The 19,215-nt window shown below is 29.8% G+C and overlaps 1 protein-coding gene across 10 annotated transcripts in view; it reads right to left on the bottom strand.

The window, feature by feature from the left end:
• Window positions 1-3,866: 3,866 nt before the first annotated feature.
• LOC129918805 (amyloid-beta-like protein) overlaps window positions 3,867-19,215 on the bottom strand; it is a 44,505-nt gene continuing 29,156 nt past the window's right edge. The window contains exons 4-11 of one of the 10 annotated variants that reach the window (XM_055999536.1): window positions 12,233-12,454; window positions 11,699-12,174; window positions 11,492-11,644; window positions 11,194-11,343; window positions 10,517-11,133; window positions 10,319-10,463; window positions 10,080-10,256; window positions 3,867-4,957 (exon numbers count right to left, since the gene is read on the bottom strand). In XM_055999536.1, the coding sequence (XP_055855511.1) occupies window positions 4,856-4,957; window positions 10,080-10,256; window positions 10,319-10,463; window positions 10,517-11,133; window positions 11,194-11,343; window positions 11,492-11,644; window positions 11,699-12,174; window positions 12,233-12,454 (2,042 nt within the window). In that variant the 3' untranslated portion in view covers window positions 3,867-4,855. Of the gene's footprint in view, window positions 4,958-10,079; window positions 10,257-10,318; window positions 10,464-10,516; window positions 11,344-11,491; window positions 11,645-11,698; window positions 12,175-12,232; window positions 12,455-19,215 lie in introns of all 10 variants that reach the window. The other 9 variants (XM_055999540.1, XM_055999539.1, XM_055999541.1 and 6 more) reach the window with 9 other exon arrangements.

Raw genomic sequence — 19,215 nt, 5'->3', positions numbered from 1 at the left:
GACATTTTTATTTTGTTATTAATATGCATTTTTGCATAAATATACAAAAGAAAAATGCATAGATCGAGCAGATAAATATATTTCATACACATATATTCATTATACATAATAATTATATATAAAAAAGAACATATGAATACATTTACATTGCATTTATTATTTTATTTTTTTGTTTTTTTATTTTTTTTTTTGGTTTTCTCTTTATAAAATATATTGTGCTAAACTATATGATAAACGCTCTTATACTCTTAACGTTTTTTGTTTTTTGTTTTTTTATTATTATTTTATTTAAGCTTATTTTCATAAAAGAGGACGAATTGATTTTTCAATGATTTTTTATTCATATATAAATCATTGATGTTTATTTTTTTTTTATTTTATATTATTATTTATTTTTTTTATTTAATTTTGAATATTTATTAAGTTTTTTTTGTTTTTTGTTAAAAAGAAAAAAAAAATTATTAATTTATCCACTAAAAACAAATACAAGTTTAAAAATTAAAAAAAGAAAAAATATGCAAAGAAATTTTATTATGTAAGTATTTTTTGTTGTTAAATTTTGTTCCTACCAGGGATTGAGGAGTTTTAGCGGCGGCGGGGGTATTGTTAACGAGCAATTTTTATTTTTTTTTTTAATAATTTCCATATTCATATAGAGAGATAGAGTATATAGCCACAAATTTTAAAATTTTAATCCTATTTTTGTTATAAGATTCTTGTGGTGCAACTAAGGTGATATATGTATTTTTTTGTTTGTTTGTTTTGGTATTTTTTTTTTTGTGTTTCAGCAGCTCAGGGCTTAGGCAAGGTAATATCTATATATATTTATTTATAAATAAAATATATATAAATATATGAGAAATTTTTAAGGTTTTTTTTTTAATATTCTTTTTGTTGAAAAAACTTGGAGGGCAGCATTGTAAATATGTTTTTAGTGTTTATTATTTTTTTATCATATTTTTTTCTATGTTTTAATTTTGTTATACAAAAATAATGTGAATAAGATAATTATGTATTATTATTATTATAATGTATTGTTATTGTTTGTTATTATTTTTTTTTAGTTATTAATTTATTTTGTTTATTTTAATTTTGTTTTTAAAATTGTTTAAAAAGCATTCAATAAATATTCTGTATTGATGTATATAAGAATTTTATTTCGTTTGTTTTGCTTAGTTAAAATTATTACTTTTTTTTGTTTGTATTTTGGATAACTGTTGAATATCTTGTATTTTGTTTTTACTTATTTTTCGGATTTTTTGTTTAACGTTTCACAGCACAAAATGTTGAGTGTGCATTGTTTCTGGACGAAAATGGAGTATGTCTGGAAACTGTTTGAGACTGCTGACTGGTTTCAAAATTTAATACATTTTATCTTGATCCAAAAGTTGTTTTTAAAAAATTGAGTTTGTTGTTTTTGAATTCATTGATCAGTAGTTTGAGATATTGAAGTTGACCCTTTTTTTTTGAGATGACCTACACTCGAAATTTTGAAAAAGTTCAAAAACACGTCTTAGAATCTTAAAGACAGTTATCAAGACCATCGAAATTGTTGAAAATTCTTCTAGATCCACAGTTTCTTAAAATTTAGGTATAGTACTCAATTCACCCATTTGAGTTTGAAATCGCATCGCATGTTTGAAGTTCTTGCAATAACCTAACGTTGACCTAAAGAGGGGTTTCGAATGCAATTATTTAAGGCAAAACTTTTTGTTCTTAAAGCCAATATCAGATAAATGCTATTACCTAAATCGTATCGAAGCTTGAAACTTGCTTTTCTAAGGAGCCAAGGATTCGTGAAGTAGAACTTCATTAGATACTCTTCGGTATGTGATTGCTGTGGTGAACCAAGAAGTGATAGCGCTGATGAAAAGGTCATTGGGAACAAAGAGCTTTCAACTATGTCTTGTCTTTTCTTGAGTGAAACCTATATCTACTATGTTACATACCTTTGTGTGTCGCTATCTAGCACTCTTCCACTGCAGAAACTAATGCCTTGGAATGCATTTTTACCATATGTTTTCGACATATCAGGAAAGAACTTATTTAGCAAACCATGGAAAAGGATAAAATCCGAGATATGCAACATTGATGAAAATATTACATTTTTTTTATATCTATGATATTGTTCCATTACAAGTTTTTCTAGAATAGAATTCGACCAAAGCCTAAAGAATGCTTCCAACTTTATGAAACATGTCAAAAGAGAGTAACTTCTTCTACACTTAAAAACAATAGCTCCAGGCAGGTGATGCAACTATTTAAACCTTACATTGCTTAGAACCATCTGGAGAACAATGAACAAGAAACTTCGATGGACTATCAATCAAACACCACAGCTTCTTGTGAAGGTAGAGCTTAAAGGTGGCAATAGCCTTTGGAGGACTTCTATAAAAATGGCAACATCTACGATCACAAACATTCATTAAACTTAAGCACTTCCACTTTTTCCAAACCACATTACTGTCGTCTAGATATTAGAAATTTCTGGTATTTATCTAAGTGAGCAGTAACAACTCTAGCAGAAAGCTTACCTCAATAGCTTACGGGTCAGATGGAAAACACACACAATGTTCTTAAAAAATCCATAATCCTCAAGAGAATCGTTCAACAAGAAGGCTATGGACCCACCAATTTTGTTTGCCTTTCGCATTTTTTGAAGAACTGGCAAAACCTATTGCTCTTAGAGTTCACAAATGTTTCGTTTGAAATAAACCAAAAAAATCATTTCACAATTAACCTAGTAGATCACTGCTTCTTCAGTAAATTGATCAGCCTAGTCTACAAAACCTTATAGGTCTGCGGTTGGACACAAGCACGAACTAAATAGAAAATGAGTACTGATACTTTACCCTGTTGAACTGCAAATTAAATAAAAGGGCATAATTATGCCTTTCTTCTAAGAGATTCGGCAAAGAATTAGCCTACAATACAGCTGATATACTTCAGTTTGAAGACTGAAATTATTAACAAGCTTCTTACTTGAAATACAAGCTTTCTGTCCACCGATCCTTTGAACTATAAATTTTCTTTTGTGCCGGACAATATTACTGAACAATCAGTAAAAATATAGGATTCTTTCCAAGTGGATCAGCATTCTTAGCAGAGAGTGAAATCAGAGAGCCGAAGAATTGGTGTTTCAAAAATGCCAGAACTTGTCAAATAGATATTTTGTATACAGCAAATTATTCTTAAAGTAGTCCCAGGTTTGAAGAGTTGCAAGATATCATATTGACCCCTTGAAAAAAGTCTGCAGTAACTCAGAAAGAGATTCTTTCACTGTAAGAGGCATTTCAGTAAGTATGTGGCTTTCTGCTAAATGCATTTTTGAAAAGTTCTTCTCTAAAGTTCATTTTTTATATGAATTGTTAAACATTTAACACCCAATTCTGAGAAAAAAAAAATTCGGTATCATTCCATAAATCTTTCTCACCAACAGTCTCATCGTGAAACATACATAATTCGTCCATTATTGTAGTTCAAATTGTTTTCAAAATATATGTCTTGCCAATTTTATTAATTTACATTGTTTTTTTATTAATAAAAAGTTTGTTTATTTATGTGTGATAATTTGTTTGTATTGAAAAGAGTGTGATTTTAAGTAAAAATGTGTTGTAAATGTTGAATCAGTTGTTGTATTATTTTTTTTTATAATAAGAAATTACAATAATTATGTTTTGTTTTGTTTTTTTTATTTTATAAAAAATTGCATTTATATTTATATTAAACATGTCATTGCGCTTAAAACGTTTTATATTTTGTAGGGGGGGAGGAAAACAACAGGGATAAACATATACAAATACACACACATTTAATCGTTCGGGACAACGCACATTGGGATGGATTCTTTTTTTGGTTTTTTGATATATTTTTTGATGGAAAGAATTGGGTTTGACTGATTTGACGAAAAAATCCTTTTATTTTTTTAGTTACAATCTGAGTGTTTCATATCTTACATGAGTAAAAACCAATATATTTATATATAAGAAACATGTTTTTTTTTTTGTTTTATTTCATTTTAATGTATTTTTTAGCCTATATCCTAGCATTTCTTTTCTTTATTATATAATTATAATATCTATATTTAAATATTAAACTTATTATCCTTGATTTCTGTTTTTTTGCCTTTTCTCCACATTTTTTTGAAACGATTTTTTTTTATTATTCTTATTTTTTGTTCAAATTTTTGGAGAGATTTAAATAGTTGAGTTTTGAAAAATAATACATTTCAAAAATTTTTTGAGATCATAATCTATCACACTTAATTAAAATAAAAATAAATAAATTTATAAAATAAAGATAAAAATAAATTAAATCTAGTATGACTAGTGAATTATATGTTTTTTTGTTTTTTTTTTTATTTTTGGTAAATGATTTTGTTTGTTGTTTTCATCAAATTCACAGCAAGGACCTTTTTTAAAAGTTTTTTTTTTTTTGTTTTGTTAAATGTTTTTATTTTTTGTTTTGTTTTTAATTTAATTAAATAAATTATTATGCTATTATTGTTTTCTCTTAGGTAGTTGCTTTAACTTATTATGATGAGAGTATTATTTTTTTTTTCTTTGTTTAAACTAAAAAATAAAACTAATAAGTATATTGAGTGTGTTTTGAGTTTTTTTTTGTTTTTTTTTTTTTTTAATTTTTTCATCTTAGTTAATATATATTTTTTGTTTTTTTTTTTTTTTTGATACACATAATTCTAAACAAGAACAACAAACAATAAAAATAGAATTTATTTTTTTTTTGGTTTTTTGTTTCTTATGAAAAATAAGAACTGATGATGTTGGTTTTTTTTTTTTTTTGTAATTTTAAGTTGGTTTTATTTTGTTCGCTTTAGATTGAAAGTGAATGTGGTTTATTCTTTAACTTCAAAATACTTATAAGTTGGATTCTCATAGCCATTGATTTGCATGTTCGCAACATGTTTTTCTTCTGGTGTCACTGGTAATGCTGCGGTCTGAAAAATATATAGAATACATAATTGAGAGAAAAATATTTTGGTTTTCGGAAAAACAATCGAAAATGATAATAAAATACATTTTCGCGTACAACTTTTCTTAAAACGAATATTTTGAAAAAATAATATTTATGTAAACAATACTGGAATATTTTTCAATTGAAAAAACGAAGTTTCTATTGGATTTTATTGGGCAGTTAAAACGGTCTTAAAACGTTTTTCTATGATCTAACATGTTTAGAAATTTTAATAAACATCAATTCATTAAACTAACATTTTTTAAATAATCTCATTTTTACCTAGAAAAATCATTACAACCATTAAAATGCAAGACTGAGTAGGGTAAGGTGGTATAAGAGTGCGCATTTTAGACAAAACACCAAATAAAACAATAACAAAAAGAATTTAACTACTTTTTTTGTATATAGTTTTTAGTTTATAATCAAAGCAACGAAAAAAACTTAAAACTGGTAACAAAAATGTATTAATTCAATAGTTATAAACAAAATACCACATTAGGTCATTTGCGCACTCTTATACACACTATTGTGTAAGAGTGCGCGGCTTAGTTTGTAAGAGTGCGCAGCTGCGTACAGGTGTAATTTCGCACAAAAGTCGCAAACAAAACTGCCTATCTTTAAATAAACAGAGTATTTTTCAACCCATCACTCCTTGCATGAGGAACAATCAATTTAGTCTTCTATTATTGGTTCCGAGAAAATTTCAATATTTCCTAGTTACTTTCATTCGCTTGTTTTTGTAAAACTTGTATTTGGTTTCTTTTTGGTTGGAATTGCTTTTTCTAGCTGCTGTTTGCTGGTATATGAACAAATGCCAGTTATTTTGAAGCCTTGGAAAGCATTTACTGCTTTTTTAACCCGCGCACTCTTATACATCATCATGGTACGCACTCTTACACGTCCAGACATGTAATCGAAGAATATATATTAGGGTGGGTCAAAAAAATCGAAATTAATTTTTTTGATTTGGTACTCCAAAAAATCGATTGCTAGACACCTCTAGAATATACACACCAAATATGAACTCTTTATATTAATGGGAAGGTCCTCCGCTTCGCAATTTTCCATTTTTACATCAAGCTTCTACTAGAAAAAAATCATTTTTTTATTAATTGACTTTTTAGCAAATTTCTTTGCATATTCTTGTAGGAAATTGAACGCTCTACAAAAAAGGCCTTATACACTTTTTTCGTTTATCTTACCGTTTAATAGATATTTGAGGTCCAAAAATCGAAAAAATCTTTAAAAATTCGTTTTTTGTTCTTAGTTTCGTAACAAATTGAAAAATTATAATCATCAAACGCGCAAGACATATTCTTGTAGGAAATTGATTACTCCACAAAAAAGGTCTTAATAATTTTTTTCATTAATCTTACCATTCTAAAGATATTAGAGGTCAAAGTTAAAAAAAATTATAAAAACATTTTTTTACTTTTAAAAATTTTCCAGTTCACTGAAAAATTATTATTTTCAAATTAGCAAGATATATTCTTGTAGAGGCTTAAACGTTCTACAAATAATTCCTTGACATCAAATTGATTGCCTTAACCGTTTAGAAGATATTCGTATCCAAATCACAATGCATGTGGGTCATAAGAAAACTATTGAAATCAGTGGGAATTGGTTTGGATTCGAATATCTTCTAAACGGTTAAAGCAATCAATTTGATGTCAAGGAATTATTTGTAGAACGTTTAAGCCTCTACAAGAATATATCTTGCTAATTTGAAAATAATAATTTTTCAGTGAACTGGAAAATTTTTCAAAGTAAAAAATGTTTTTATAATTTTTTTTAACTTTGACCTCTAATATCTTTAGAATGGTAAGATTAATGAAAAAAATTAATAAGACCTTTTTTGTGGAGTAATCAATTTCCAACAAGAATATGTCTTGCGCGTTTGATGATTATAATTTTTCAATTTGTTACGAAATTAAGAACAAAAAACGAATTTTTAAAGATTTTTTCGATTTTTGGACCTCAAATATCTATTAAACGGTAAGATAAACGAAAAAAGTGTATAAGGCCTTTTTTGTAGAACGTTCAATTTCCTACAAGAATATGCAAAGAAATTTGCTAAAAAGTCAATTAATAAAAAAATGATTTTTTTTTAGTTGAAGCTTGATGTAAAAATGTAAAATTGCGAAGCGGAGGACCTTCCCATTAATATAAAGAGTTCATATTTGGTGTGTATATTCTAGAGGTGTCTAGCAATCGATTTTTTGGAGTACCAAACCAAAAAAATTAATTTCGATTTTTTTGACCCACCCTAATATATATGTATTGCACAATGATTGGTAATAAAATCTTACGTGTTCCTTAAATGTTTCTTTTTGTCGACTTTTCAATGTCCCATACTTTGTTTATTGTTATTTTTTATTGTTAAGCGGAAAATTTAATTTGTTTGGCAAGAAAAACTGGAAAAAAAAGTGCTAAAAAACTTAAACTGAACTAGCACCTCTGTTTACAAACACATTTACATGAAATTTTGACAGCAGATCAAACTCACTTAGATCTTCCCAAAATAAGTGCATTCAGTCTTATATTCCCTTTCAAACCGTAGAAAATCGCTTTGCGCACTCTTATCAACCGCGCACTCTTATACCATCCTACCCTATTTGTATTTGCTGCCAAGTTTCTTGGATTTTTTAAATCCAATTAAAAAAAAAATATATATATATATATATTCATCCCATAAGGAAAAGAAGATCGTTTAAAATTAATTTGAGCTTTAAAAAAGTACAACAGTTGATGAAAATTTTTTTAAATTGTTGGTCGTTGAAAAAACAAATGTTTTTTTTTTTTAAATGATTTAAGACCAAAGCAAGTATGAAATTTTTAAGTTATTACTCATAATTTAGATCCAAAAAATTTGGAAAGATTTTGCATAAAACAAATCGTTCCAATCAGACGAGTCGTTTCTGATCAGTCTAGTGGATGCTTTGGAAGTATTTTCAAAAAATTGAACTATAAAACCTACTTTTTTTAAAGAAAAAATCGGTATATGTACTGGTTTAATTATATATCCTGATCTCTTCAATAAGCTGTGTGTACAGATCTGAAATCGATGTTCAACACATAAGAAACAAACGAATTTGTACAATATTTTAAATACATCTTACAAAATAAAAAAACATGTAAGAAATTACCTTATGTCAATAATTACACAAAAACGGATAATTATTGGTTTTGAAATAGCTGTAACCTAAAGATCGATTAAATTCAAACTTGATAGCTTCTGCTGTTTCTGGAACCTTAAGGGAAGTTTTTGATTTTTTTTAGAACCAAAAATACAGATATGAACCACAATTAACTTTTTCACAAAAACTAAGTACCAAAATCCTGATCAAGAATTTATTTTAGTATACATTTCTGTAGGAACTATATGCAAATTAATATCAAACATCTTTGAAAAAAAAACAACATCTAAATTGTTATCTGAAAAATTAAGTTGCAGCTTATCATAGTATATTTTCAACAGTGAGATGTCATGATACCCAAGAAACGCAAAATGGATTGCCAATTGACTTAACGATAGCTCGACTTTGACTCTAAAATTGTTGTCTTTAACCCAAAATCATTTTAAACATTTACAATTAAACTTAAATTGGTTTTTCACATAGTGTAGGGATTTTGTGTGTAAAAAATGGATTTTGATGTAAAAAATGTGCTAATTTAATCAAAAAATAGCTTAGGTATATTCAGTTTTGTAAAAGAAAATTCTATAAACGCTTGTTCTGTCCGCCGTTCTGGAACCACCATTTTGAAAAAATAAAAGTTGGAATATTTTTCGTATTTCTCATACTCATATGCTTCAGTGTCCCAAATTTCATGACTTTTCGTCAAGAAATGGCCGTGCAAATGATTTTTGACGCCATAAAGCACCACTGTGCGACGAGGAGAATGATACATAGTCAAATCCCTCTTGACCGACAGATTTTCACATCTTTAACGAGTTCATAGCATTCACTGATTGTGTCAACTTCATTTTTACTTCAAATTTGGTAAAAATAATAATTTACCAAATAGTCTAAACCATTAAACAGAAATCGTAAAAATAGGAATTTTGCCATATTTCGACAAATTTCAAAAAGCATGTGCGACCGGAAGTCCTTACCCAATTTGAACAATTTTTTTTTCTACTTAATATTTAGCTTAAGATTTTGGGGTGTTTAAATTTTTTTTTGTAAAAATAATATTTTTTCAAGCTTTAGAGCCGATGCGCGGATTGAAGATATTGACCGATTTTGAATATTTTTTAGTCCCTTCTTAGTTTTCATCATTCACAACTTTTCCGCGCTATTACGATTTGAAATTCGAAAAAAAACCCAAAAACGACCCACCTTAATGTATATGTATGTATATTATATTTTTTGCAAATCCGCTTTGCTTATAAGCAACAAAACTTTGCCTACCAACAGTTTTTTCGATTTATGTTTAATTATTCTCAGAACATGAACTTTTTTCTTTTACATATCAATGATTTTCTGAACAACTTTTTACGCTCCGCTGGAATGCACTTATTGCGTTTTTTTTACTGGGTATGAATTAACTCTTAAGACACTTGTATAGAAATTGATTTATGTATTTACAACTTTCGGCTGAAGAAATGAACTCTAAGTTCGAAAGAGAATAATTTTAACTTGTTACTTTTTTTGAAATCGAAATTGAGAAATGATTTTTGTACCACCTAAATTGCGCTGAAGGTGCTGTTTTAATGTTATTAAAATATATCAAATCATACCGCACAGAGCTGAAGTTACAAATATACATTACTTTTGACGGCTATTATAGGCATTAAAGTCTTGGTTATTTTCTAACAGGAGTAGTAGAATACATTGAAGAGTTTGGAAGAAGAGCTAATACTCCTTTGTATCGAATTCCAAATTTATAATTTGTTTCAATGGACTTAATACATTAGAAATAATGACTTAAAGTGCAATGCTTAAAAGCAGTCTAACATAATTCAAAATAGAGAAGCACGACAAATAATTAATTCTTATAAAAGGTCTATTAACAGTTAATATTCATTAAGGCGTAAGGCCATACAAAGAAACCACACAATTTTGTCGATAACTTACAAATCATTTTCAATTAACACCTACCTGATCAACTTCGATAAAGCCTTGCGCATGTGGTGAGCGAGATGTTCTCCATTTGGCCACTGCAACACCCACAAATACTGCTGCCATCAATGCAATACCAGCAAATGATAGCGTAAAGTAGACGTTTCTACCTTCTCGTGGGGAATGCGTATGGAATTCTCTACGAAGAGAGAAGCTCTGTAAAAAGAAATACAAAAAATTTAGTCAGCTGAAATATCTCAAAAATCAATTTCACTTACCGATTCCCTGTGACCCAAATCGTGTGTCATAAAGTGTTGCATTTGTGGTTCGGCTTCTTGGTGGGCAACAGCTGCTGCCACATCTTCTACAGCGCGCTGTAATGCCTCATCATCGACTGTCGGTAACACAGTTTGAGTTTTGGTGCTAAAATGCTAACAATTAGAAACTTTTCAAAAAGGTTCAATCGAATTTCTTACCTTGCTGTTGCATCACTATATTCCTCTGGTGTTGTCTCCTTCTCGCTATGTGACATTTTTGTTGGATCTACAACTGTGATAACATCCTTTGCTTCCTTGGCTTCCTTTGCTTGCAATTCTTGGTCGGCTTGTGTCTTGACAAGTTCATCGATTTTCTTTGCTTCCATTCGAAGTTTTTCCTCTCGCAATTTCTCCCTCTCAGCTGCCCGCTGTTCCTTCCTTTGTTTCTCAGCCAATCGCTGTCGTTCCTTCTCCGAAACCTTGCGTTCAACCTCAATACGATACTTGTCCAAAATTGCTGCCTCAGCTTCTTCGCTCATGCCCAATGCTGATCCGGGAATATCATCTTTGCTTCTCAAAGCCAAAATATAATCATTCATCAATTGCGAAATCTTTGATGACAAATCAGGGTAACGTTTCAACATTGTCATTGATTGGTTTACAGCTCGGTCAATATCAATAAGACGTTCCAAAGTGCGTGGCCTTTCTGATGCAGCTGCCTCAAGACCACCGGGACCTCCCGAATTCAAAAGGTGACGATAATGAGCCAAAGCATGAGCGCGGTCCTTATGCAGAGCTCGCAGTAACTTTTGCAGACACTTTTCAACGTGGTGAGCCTGGGGAGGAAAGTACGATGGTTCAGCATCCTCAAGACTAAAATCGGAGAATGGTCTTACGTTAGGTGGTTGCTCGGTAAGGGCCTGAGTGTAGCAAGTCATAGCTTCACGTTTTCTTTGATTAATATGTGCTAACACCCTCTGTTGGTGCATAGCAGCGAGTTGATGTTTCTCCGCGTTACCTTCTTCCTCGAGTGCCTGAACAGAAGTCTAAAATTACATTCCCATAGAGTCCACATGAACACCAAGATATCAAAAATGACAACATAACGTAACACACACATGGACCCTACCTACCAGGAGTCCGACTACAACAAAAAAAAAAAAAATTGAACAACTTGACAAACATGTTACAAACCTGGAAACGGGCTGTCATGCGTTGCTTGAAGCTTTGAGCAGCTTTTGGATCAGCCAATCGCATGTCTTGGTATTTCTCTTCCAAATCTGACCAATCTTTCATCACACGGGTAACCTTCTCTCGGTGGTTTTCCTCAAGGCGCTGTTGGGCTTCCTTGTTTTAGAATATGTCATATCGTGAAATTGAAATGGAAAAAGGATCACTTACTTTCTGACTTACTTTGTAGCTCTGATGTTCATAGTGTGGGTCAAAGTGGGTGAAGTAGGGATCAGCTGTGGGCTGGCTGGTAGATGGGGGTTGTTGTGGTGGCAAGGGGATGGCATCAGCTGATGATGGTTTTGTGATGACAACTTGAGCAGAAGTCTCCGATGAAGAGGCTACTTTTGAAGTTTCTGTTGCTTTGGGTTTGGCATTTGAGTCCCATGCTTCGTCATTTTGGTCGTCTAAGTCTTCGTAGTTTTCGAGTTCTTCATTGGAGTCGTATTCGGCATTTCCTTCGTCAGCGGCACCATCATTTTCAGCTGCTTCATCGGCAACCATATCGTCGTCTTCATCGTCGTTCATGATCTCATCGTCATCATCATCGGCAGAGTCTTTCGAATAGTTTGAGTCATCGTCATCAGCTGAAACAATCTCTTCAGGAACCACTACTGGCAAGTCGGTTTTCTTTATACGAATTTCTTCTACAGAAGAAGGAAATGATACTTATTTTTAATTATGTTGATTCATTTTGTTAATTACCCTTGAAATGTTTTGGACAGCATACAAATTCAACTCCGGAGAATAAGGAGATTCCACATGGAAGGAGCATTGCAAAGCTTCGCATTTGCATGCCTCTTTCTTGGCATGCTGCAGCTCCGGTTTGGTTCCACCTGACAAATGGCCAGCATCGGGATGCATTGTGAATGTGATCGAAGAGACAGCCTTCGGGTACCAAAAGCGCATCGGATTGGAAGGGACCTTCTGTGACAAAAGGATAAAAGGAATAATTGAGAATTAAAAATCGGCTATTGTGAAAAAAAAAATGATATTTTGAAAAGAAAGAACTTTTAATTCAAAAAAATCTGAAAACATTTTGAGTATCTAACTAACTATCATTAGTTCGTTTAAGTTTTCGCAATAAACCAGCTTCACTACATATCGTTAAATCTCGCAGTTGTATTTCTTTGCATCTTAAAGCAGGAAAACAAGGATTTGTTAAATACGGGGGAAAGTACTTATCCATAGTATATTGAATTAATCGAATAAAAAATAGTACGTCGTGGTGCAATGGACTTTTACGCCAGAGGTTTAAGTAAGAATCCTAGCTTCCTCCACCTAAAAACATTGCCTCTTGTGAGGAATTGACAAAGCCTCCAGGAGTATCATTTTCATGAAAAAGTGTATTTTTGTTTAGCCGTCAGGATTCGGCGGTAAATTGTAGATCTCTCTCTCTAATTGAGATTTGGAAGACTTTGCTTCTTCATAGGGTTCCGTGTCACAAATTTATTTATTTTTAAATTTCAAGTCATTGATACCAAATGAACCTTCACCAAAACATCAGGTTTTAGCAATTTTCTTGATTGTCTATATTTTCAAAGTTACAACGAAAAAAAAACCAATATCAATTTAACATTTTTTAAATATCAAATTAACATTTTTATTATAAGGATGATATTTAAATGTCACTTTTTGAATTTTTTTTATATTTTATTATCAATTTGTCATATCAAATAAAAAAATATTCTGCATTGAATTAAAATTTAAAATTTTTTTAATATTTATAAAATAATATTCGTCGAATTTCTTACAATTTGGCTATTGGTTAGCTATTTAAACCATAATATTGAACCTAATTTATGGTCAAGTAGCCAAAATTGTAAGAAATTCGATGAATATTGAAAAAAATATATATTTAATGCACACATTTTACATTGATTTTTTTTTCAATGCAAATTATTTTTATTTTAATATTTGATACACAAATTTTATTTTCCATGAAAATACTTTTCAGTTGCAATAAAATTTTTTTTAATGCGAATTTTTTTTAAGTAGCAATAAATACATTTTTTTATTGCAAATATTTTTCAAACGTTTCTTTTAATTTGCAGGTAATGGAAAACAAATTCATTACAAAACATATTTTTTTTCAAAAAAAAAAAAAAAAAAATATGTGAATTAAGGAATATTAAAAATATTTTCGATTTTGTTCATGAAAAAAATTTCAGAATTTTCCAAGAAAGCTCAGCAAAGAAAAAGAAGGTGAAAAGAATCTTAATGATAATTCCAAGAAAAGTAGTACACCTAGCAGCTTAAGTCTTGATAAAAAGGTGGCGGATCAATTTTCCTAAAAAAATAATTATTTCACTTCTTAAAAAAAATTCAATAAAGTTACCATAAGAGATGTCTTACTTGCATTTGGCTAAGACATAAACTTGATTTGCGTCCGCCAAATGATTTCCAATACCAATTTTTTAAAGTTCGATTCAAAAAGTTATAGAATTCCGAAATAACTGGGTAACTTCTTGCGGATTGCAATCAAGCCTCTATTTTTTAGATATTTTTTTTAGTAGCACTGACACTCTTGTGAAGATTCAACGTAGTCTATATAATAAATCACCAACGAGAAGTTTGTCTTACAGCACTGTTTAAATTGCTTCAAAAAAATATATACGTATACGCCATAGTGACCAAATAAGGCATACATTAGAAATTCTTCTTGGATCTTAAGGATTTAACCTTGTGAAGAGCTTTGAATTGAAAACACTATACTTCCGTATCGTATAGATACGGAAACAAGAAAACACCTGTATAAAACTGTAAAAAAAAAAGTAATTTCTTGTATTTCCAAATAACTGAATAAATATTAAGGTGTTTCAACTTAACGCATGAACTTAATTTAAAAATTTTCGGTGATCCGTGCGCTGTGCGCAAAATCTCATAACATAGTTATATATTAAGTTCAATATAGCTTTAATTTGATGTAGAATTGCTTTAAAAACTATCTTAAAAGAACCTACAACCAGAACTGACCCAATTTAAATAAAAAAAATATTTTTTTATTTTGGCTCATTTACTCTCCAAAGCATCATTTATGCATTGAAATGCAACTTCAGTCTTGATGTCATTAACTTTACCCACTAAAATGTCTAACCAAGCAAAACTATTCATTTCAAGATATATTTTTAACATTAGAAGAGACAAAAACACTAAAAAAAAAAGAAAGAAAAAAAAAACGTCTGAAGGAACAGTGAATAAGTACCCTAAGAGAAAAAATTGTTCAGTTGACAAAAATAACCCATCCATGAAGAATGAATCAAAATGATCACTTCATGAATCAAAAGCGCACCAAACAAGACCAATCCATGAAGTAGAACTAAGAATAGAAAAATATTATAAAACTACTTTGCTTGCAAAAAGCCTCCACTAATTGCTGGCACTTTAGCAAAAAAAAAAAAAGATTTTTTCTGGCACTTTTTTTTCTGTGCCACTTTTGTTAAAACATTCATTATTTTTTTGTTCGTTTATTTTCTTCTTCCATACATTTTTCGTTGAAAAGAAAGAAGAAGAAAAAAAAAGGGTTTTCTTGGAATGAATACAATTATGGCAATCAATGTCGTCATTGAGTCTCCATTTTCGTGAGCTAGAATTTCAATTGCAATCAGACGGAAAAGTGTTTACAATTGCTTAAAAGCTGTCATATCCGTCAAGTGCAGTCGATATTTTTTTTTTTGTTTTTTTGTTCTAAAGTAGTTTGCTTAAAGACTATGGCACTACTGATTGTGTTGGAAATGAGATTTTGTTCTTCATTGTTAGGTAAATAATTATTTTAAGGCTCTTCAGTTTTTTGGCTTGAATCAATGTCATAACACAATGCCGGACTAAGATTCTTGGTTATGCAAATGCTCAACTAGGAGAATCACAAACGAAGCAAACTTCTATTATTTTTAAACAAGACTACCTAGCAAATGATATTGAAAATTTAGTCCCACAGTACAAAAATATTCTTTTTTTTAATTAAAAAAAAATTAATATGTTTTTTGGAAATCAAAACAAAGTTGAGATAAGAAGAAATAATACTAAATAAGTTTTGAAGCAAACTGTTTTGAACTAAGAAATAAAAAAATATATTATCAAAAGTCAACAGGGGAACACCTTTTTTCCCTTACTTGAGTTTTTTGACAGTTGCTTAAAAATACAACATTATTGTAATCACTTTGAGACGCATTTTTTTTTTTTAGAATAGGCATTTAATTCAGTTATATCCTTCAATGATTTTTATTATCAACTTATCTATCAATTTAGTTCTTAAGTCAATATTCCACAAGGTAAATTCTTTAATATCGAAAGATGAGTCACTGTGGGGTATACGTGTTTTTTTTTTTTTTGAAAAATTTAAAGAGTTGATTATTGCGGTTATATGTGAAACGCATTGATTGTGCATGAGCATTTTGGGTCTATTCACTTATGCCTAATGATGTTCCTTCACATATGACACGCGTTAATCAGAGAACCACACACCGGCATCTTCATAAAACTTCTTATTTTTGCATGATTTTTTTAATACGGTCAAAAACAATTTTCTCATTAAAATTCGTTTTTCCGTAACTGATTTGAATTGCTGTTGACTTGAGCGTTTTTAAAGATTTTTCGTCTATTTCGTAACTGATATTTATGTATTTAAAACAAGTATTTAAAACAAAACAAACTTTTTGGTCAGGCGATACTTTATCATACATTTTCATACTAATTAAGAGACCGAATAAACTGTCGGCCTATAGAATCTGTCAAATCAACTTCAATTCAAATTTATCCCGGGAAGATGATATAAGGTGTGTTTTTTTGTTTATCTATATAAATTTTGTGCAAAAAAACGACATCGGGATTTTTGAAATCCGTCCAAATATTTGGGACCACTGTACATACACTTTGGCAGCTGTCTGTCAAAAATGGTAATGGTATGGCCATTACATCCATGAAGGATTCAAAAAATTTTGTTTTCACAAAAAACCAAAACCATTCGTAAGGCCCCGTTGCATCCATGTTGGATTCAAAAAAAAAAAAAAAATTCTGACTTCTCGTGAAAGGTGTTAGAGGTTAGACCGATTAGTACTTCATTAGTTTCTTTTTCTTCCTTTCCAAATTGTATGGTGCTTAGTCAATATTTAACATGATTTTCTAATTCTGTTGGAGATTATGAAGAAGAACGCTTTCACTTTTATTCATTCCCTAGAAGTCAGAAATTCATACAATGGGCAGGTTCAGAAACGTTAGGGACTAAATATTTAGGTAATTTCTCGGCCTCTGATTGGTCAACTGTCAAATAAAATAATTCCAATTTAGGTAATTTTATTGGAAAGCTGACTGGAAAGTTAGGCAAGAAATTTTTCCCTAAAAAATTAGGAAAGTTTTCTTTGTCAACATGACAGCTGATTGTTTTTAATTACAGAATTAGGGTAACAGAATTAAATTTATTTGTGTGAAAAAACGAGTAAAAAGTGCATTATCGGTTATAATTCATATTAATTACTTATTAAAGTGCAGTGAAATTTAGTGTCTGCCCCACGCGACCTCTAAAATTCTCAAGTAAATTTCGGAATTTAACAATGGGCAGGTTCAGAAACGTTAGGGACTAAATATTTAGGTAATTTCTCGGTCTCTGATTGGTCAGCTGTCACAAAAAATCCTTCCAATTTAGGTCATTTTATTGGAAAGCTGACTGGAAAGTTAGGCAAGAAAATTTTCCCTAAAAATTTAGGAAAGTTTTTTTTGTCAACATGACAGCAGATTGTTTTTATTTAAAGAATTAATTTTGCAAAATTCAATTTATTTGTGTGAAAAACAACTAAAAAGTGCATTATCGGTTATAATTTATTTTAATTATTCATTACAGTGAAGTGAAATTTAGTGTCTTACCCATTCTAAAACATAGTCTACCAACTATTACCTTTAGAATATAATTTCAGTTTATTTTATCTTTTAAATAATCAGCACATTACTACTTCAAAAAATTAAATAATATGGAAAAATTACCTAATAAAAAAAGTCGGATTTCTTAAGAAAAACATTTTTATTTCCTTTATTTTTATGAAATATTCTCAACAATGTTATAACATTTTGAAAAGAGAATTGAACACACCAACTTTTAAGGTAACTTGCCGAAATATTGTAGTGCATTTTTTTTTAAATACGGTTCACTGAATTAGGGTCATGTAAAATGTTTGAGTACTTAGTTGGGCAAAAATGTGACATTTGCTTTAAAACTGAAGCATTCATAGATTGAAGAATTCATAGATTGAAAAATTCCCTAATACCAAAAAAGAAACCAATCACAACTTGAAAATATAAATGTGGTTCTTTGAAAACATTTTATTTTTGTATATTTAAAATATTTTTTAATTTTATTCGGGAATATAAAAGTATTAACTATAAGTAAGTTATTTTAAATGTGTACCATTTAAGAAGATAAAAAAGAAAAGGAGTTCAATATATTGTATAAAGGCCATGTGTATATACAAATTTGTTGCAACAAAATGCTAAAATTGTTTGGCCATCATAAACAAAATAAATAAACAGTTTTGCTACTTTCTGCCATTTTGTCTTGTGGTTTTTCACGCATGGTTTTGTGGATAAAGAACCCAGATGTAAATTTTCGACTTATTATTCGTTTCAGTATTTTATAAGTGATTAAATTAGAAGGAATTTTGAGGGTCACTGTGGTGTATGTGCACTTTTTTAATGGACAATTATTAAAACAAATGCAAGTCATTTTTTATTCATTCGTGGTATATGTCAACATTTAATTGTAGTTTTTTCAGTACTGATGTAAAATAGGAAAGATGACAAAATGGCTTAAAAGGCTCTACACATATTTTCGCAAATTAAGGGGGGAAATCCCTCTGGAATTTTTTATTTTTGCATTATTTTTTTTTTGCGTAGTAAATTTATTTATCAACCGAAGAAACTATTTTCAGTGGTCTTAGCCTTAAATGAAGCCTCAAAAGTGCCTAGATAGTCCCGAAACCAATGCGCTCCGAACGTACCATAGTACGAAAACGAAAACTTTAAACGCAATTTTTTCGAAACTAGTTTTTTTCCGCGCCGTGCAATATAACTCAAAAACTAATGAAGCTATCGACTTGAAATTTGAAGCAAATTACTCCTTAACTTATTGGCCACAACAGGAACCTAAAAGTTGAATAAAATTTGTACAGTAAATATTTTTTTTAACTACTTCTTTGTAAAAAAAACATCGTTTTTTTCGTTTTTTTGATTTCTAATTTTTATATTTCATTTAAAAAATATAAATTTAGGTTCATGCAATGCGTACTAATATCATCTAACGGAAAAAAATTTCCTTTTTGATTTTAGATTATTTCCTGGACCTGTGCATTGCACGGCGTAAACTAGAGGCGTCAACTTTGAAAGGCTCCAGAGCCGCCATTTTGTTATTTTTTCATTTCAAAAAAAATTTTTTCAATACTTAATAATGTCAGTAATATCTTGTCTTTTTCCAAATTTCAATAAGTGCTTTCAGTTTTTCATAAAAAAATATTTAAAAAGGTGTCGTCCAGAGGGATTTCCCCCCTTAATGTCAGGTTTAAAGAGAAGACAATTGTCTCCAATTATTCAGGATTACAAAAAATATAAATCTGTACAAAATAACCTTCTTAATCACAATTTTCCTTCCTGATTATTTAAAAAGCATGGTTTTTATATTACCAGAAATCTATTGTACGCAAAGA

This window comes from Episyrphus balteatus, chromosome 4, assembly GCF_945859705.1.
Source record: "Episyrphus balteatus chromosome 4, idEpiBalt1.1, whole genome shotgun sequence".
In the NCBI taxonomy this organism is placed as follows: domain Eukaryota; kingdom Metazoa; phylum Arthropoda; class Insecta; order Diptera; family Syrphidae; genus Episyrphus; species Episyrphus balteatus.
The sequence above is the reverse complement of the archived record's forward strand: the minus strand, read 5'-3'. Positions and strand labels throughout refer to the sequence as shown.